Source organism: Charadrius vociferus, unplaced genomic scaffold (genome assembly GCF_000708025.1).
Source record: "Charadrius vociferus isolate BGI_N301 unplaced genomic scaffold, ASM70802v2 scaffold128, whole genome shotgun sequence".
NCBI lineage: Eukaryota > Metazoa > Chordata > Aves > Charadriiformes > Charadriidae > Charadrius > Charadrius vociferus.
Window position 1 is genome coordinate 15,720 of NW_009649443.1, and position 3,029 is coordinate 18,748.

The 3,029-nt window shown below is 65.1% G+C and overlaps 1 protein-coding gene across 1 annotated transcript in view; it reads right to left on the reverse strand.

The window, feature by feature from the left end:
* The window catches only part of KIRREL (kin of IRRE like (Drosophila)), a gene marked incomplete at its 3' end in the record, with an annotated part of 16,953 nt that overhangs the window by 11,637 nt on the left and 2,287 nt on the right, over positions 1-3,029 (reverse strand). The window contains exons 2-4 of the mRNA XM_009889520.1: positions 2,099-2,256; positions 1,838-1,988; positions 9-82 (exon numbers count right to left, since the gene is read on the reverse strand). Of these exons, the coding sequence (XP_009887822.1) occupies positions 9-82; positions 1,838-1,988; positions 2,099-2,256 (383 nt within the window). The remainder of the gene's footprint in view (positions 1-8; positions 83-1,837; positions 1,989-2,098; positions 2,257-3,029) is intronic.

Consider the following 3,029-nt stretch of genomic DNA (forward strand, 5'->3'; position numbering starts at 1 on the left):
CCGTTCGCCATGCAGGTGAACATGACCCTCTCGCCCTCCTGCACCGTCTGGGGTTGGATGGACAGGGTGACAGTCGGGGGATCTGCAGGAGGGCGGATGGAGCCGTCACGGGCACTGGCACAGGGTCAGCGTGGCAGAGGGAGAGGGGACAAAGGGAGAATCTCCCTCCCCGCACTGCCACCCAGAGCATGGCCCGTGGCGTGGGAGATCCCAAAAGCTCTGGTGCTCGCTGTGGGCACCTGGGGTCCCTGCCCGGTGTGGGTGCTTGCTGTGGGTGCCCAGCATCCTTTCCCAGTGTGGGTACCCTGCATCCCTGCCTGGTGTGAGTGCTTACCATGGGCACCCAGCATCCCTTCTCACTGTGGGTGCTTGTCCTGGGTTCCCCACATCCCTGCCCGGTGTGTGTGCTCGCTGTGAGCACTCAGCATCCCTCCTGCTGTTGGTGCTCACCGTGGGCACTCAGCATCCCTTCTTGATGTGGGTGCTCGCCATGGGTGCCCCACATCTCTGCCTGGTGTGGGTGCTCGCTGTGGGCACGCAGCATCCCTGCCCGGTGTGGGTACCCTGCATCCCTGCCCGGTGTGGGTGCTCGCTGTGGGCACGCAACATCCCTTCTCACTGTGGGTGCTTGTCCTGGGTGCCCCACATCCCTGCCCGGTGTGTGTGCTCGCTGTGAGCACTCAGCATCCCTCCTGCTGTTGGTGCTCACTGTGGGCACCCAGCATCCCTTCTTGATGTGGGTGCTCGCCATGGGTGCCCCACATCTCTGCCTGGTGTGGGTGCTCACTGTGGGCACGCAGCATCCCTCCTGCTGTCGGTGTTTACCGTGGGTGCCCAGCATCCCTTCTTGATGTGGGTGCTCGCCATGGGTGCCCCACATCTCTGCCTGGTGTGGGTGCTCACTGTGGGCACGCAGCATCCCTCCTGCTGTCGGTGTTTACCGTGGGTGCCCAGCATCCCTTCTTGATGTGGGTGCTCGCCATGGGTGCCCCACATCTCTGCCTGGTGTGGGTGCTCACTGTGGGCACGCAGCATCCCTCCTGCTGTCGGTGTTTACCGTGGGTGCCCAGCATCCCTTCTTGATGTGGGTGCTCGCCATGGGTGCCCCACATCTCTGCCTGGTGTGGGTGCTCACTGTGGGCACGCAGCATCCCTCCTGCTGTCGGTGTTTACCGTGGGTGCCCAGCATCCCTTCTTGATGTGGGTGCTCGCCATGGGTGCCCCACATCGCTACCCAGTGTGGGTGCTCACTGTGGGCACCCAGCATCCCTTCTCACTGTGGGTGCTCACCATGAGCACCCAGCGTCCCTGCCCGGTGTGTGTGCTTGCTGTGAGCACTCAGCATCCCTCCTGCTGTCGGTGCTCACTGTGGGCACCCAGCATCCCTTCTTGGTGTGGGTGCTCGCCATGGGCACCCGGCATCCCTTCTTGGTGTGGGTGGTGGGTGCTTGTCATGGGTGCCCCACATCCCTGCCTGGTGTGGGTGCTTGCCGTCGGCACCCTCTATCCCCACCGGGCATGGGTGCTGGTGGTGGGTGCCGGGCCCCGGCAGGGCAGAGCCTTCCCGCAGCAGCCACTGGAGGTCGGTGGTCACCACCAAGTCCCAGTCTGGCCTCCCCCCTCCAGCTCGGCACTAGCCGGGTGGGACTGGGCGAATCCCCTTCCTGTGGTCGCAGCCCCTCTGCAGGGACCCGGCTCCATCCACGGTGCTGGGGTCCCCCGGGCACCCCACGATGCCCACGTACCCCGAGAACTCATCCCTGGCTCCCTGCCCCAGCTACACCCCAGTGCCACCGACATGCACGCATCGTCCCCTCTGCCACCGCCACCGACTCACGGTGAACATTGAGCTTGACAAAGGTCTCCTTGCCCGCCGGGATGGCATCGTTGGTGCTGCGGCAGGAGAACACCCGCCCGATGTCGAGGTCAGTTGGGTTGATGGCAAGTTGGCTGGTGGTTGTCTCCCGCTTGCCGTCGGCCAACACCTCCTGCCGGGGAGAGGGGACGGTCCCCGTCGGCTCCCAGCACCATGCTGGGGATGCCGAGGCACGGCGTGGGGCGGAGGGGATGGACAGGGTATCCCAGCGTGTCCCCGTACCGTGCTGGTGATGGCTCCATCCTGCTGGAGCCCGTCCCGGTACCAGACGATGGTGGCCGCTGGCTTGGCGCTGCGTGCCCGGCAGGTCAGGTTGTACGGCGTCCCCGCACGCAGCAGGATCTCGGGGGCTCCGTCGATGATGGGGTCCTCGGGGGGGACTGCAGAGGGGAGAGGGGACACCGGGGTGGGTGCCGGGGTCCGGGAGGCAGGGCTCCTGCCTGCAGTCCCAGGCACGGGCATACCCTGCTCCATGCCATGTGATGCTGCAAAATTGATCCTTCTCTGATAAAGGGAGGGCCATTAGGGGCAGCGGAGGTAGACCTCCTCCCAGCAGAGCATCCCGGCGCCGCCTGGGTATTAAATCCCCTTTTTTGATCAGAAGTTAAAGCCCCGTTACTGATTTATTAGGCTTTGGCTCTCTGGGAGAGGTAAAGGCGCCGTTTGGTGTCGGGAAGGAAACCCTGCGCCGGCAGAAGTCAGAGCAGGAGGCTAGGCTGGGGCATCCCCGACATGGGGAGCTTGGAGATAGGGGGGGGGTCTCATGGTGGGGGCATTCGTGCCGCGCATGCGGAGGTGGATGTGGCTGGAACGGCCTCGGCTTATTTGCAAAGCGCCCTGGGAACTGGCGGTAACGATGGAAATGGGGACTGGGTGTCTGGCGGAGGCGTGCGGTTGTAGGATGGGCAGAAAGGGACGGTCCCCCCTGTCTGGGGACCCCGATATCAATAGGAACCTCCTCTGCCCAGGGACCCCCATGTCTGGGGTTCTCTCTGCCTGGGGACCCCCCTGCCCAGGGAACCCCTGTCTGGGGACCCCTCTGCCCAGGGTCCCCTGTGCCCAGGGACGCCCCTACTTGGAGAACCCCTGTCCAGGGAACCCCCTGCCTGGGGCCCCTTCTGCCTGGGGACCCCCCTGCCCTGCCCCAGCCGAG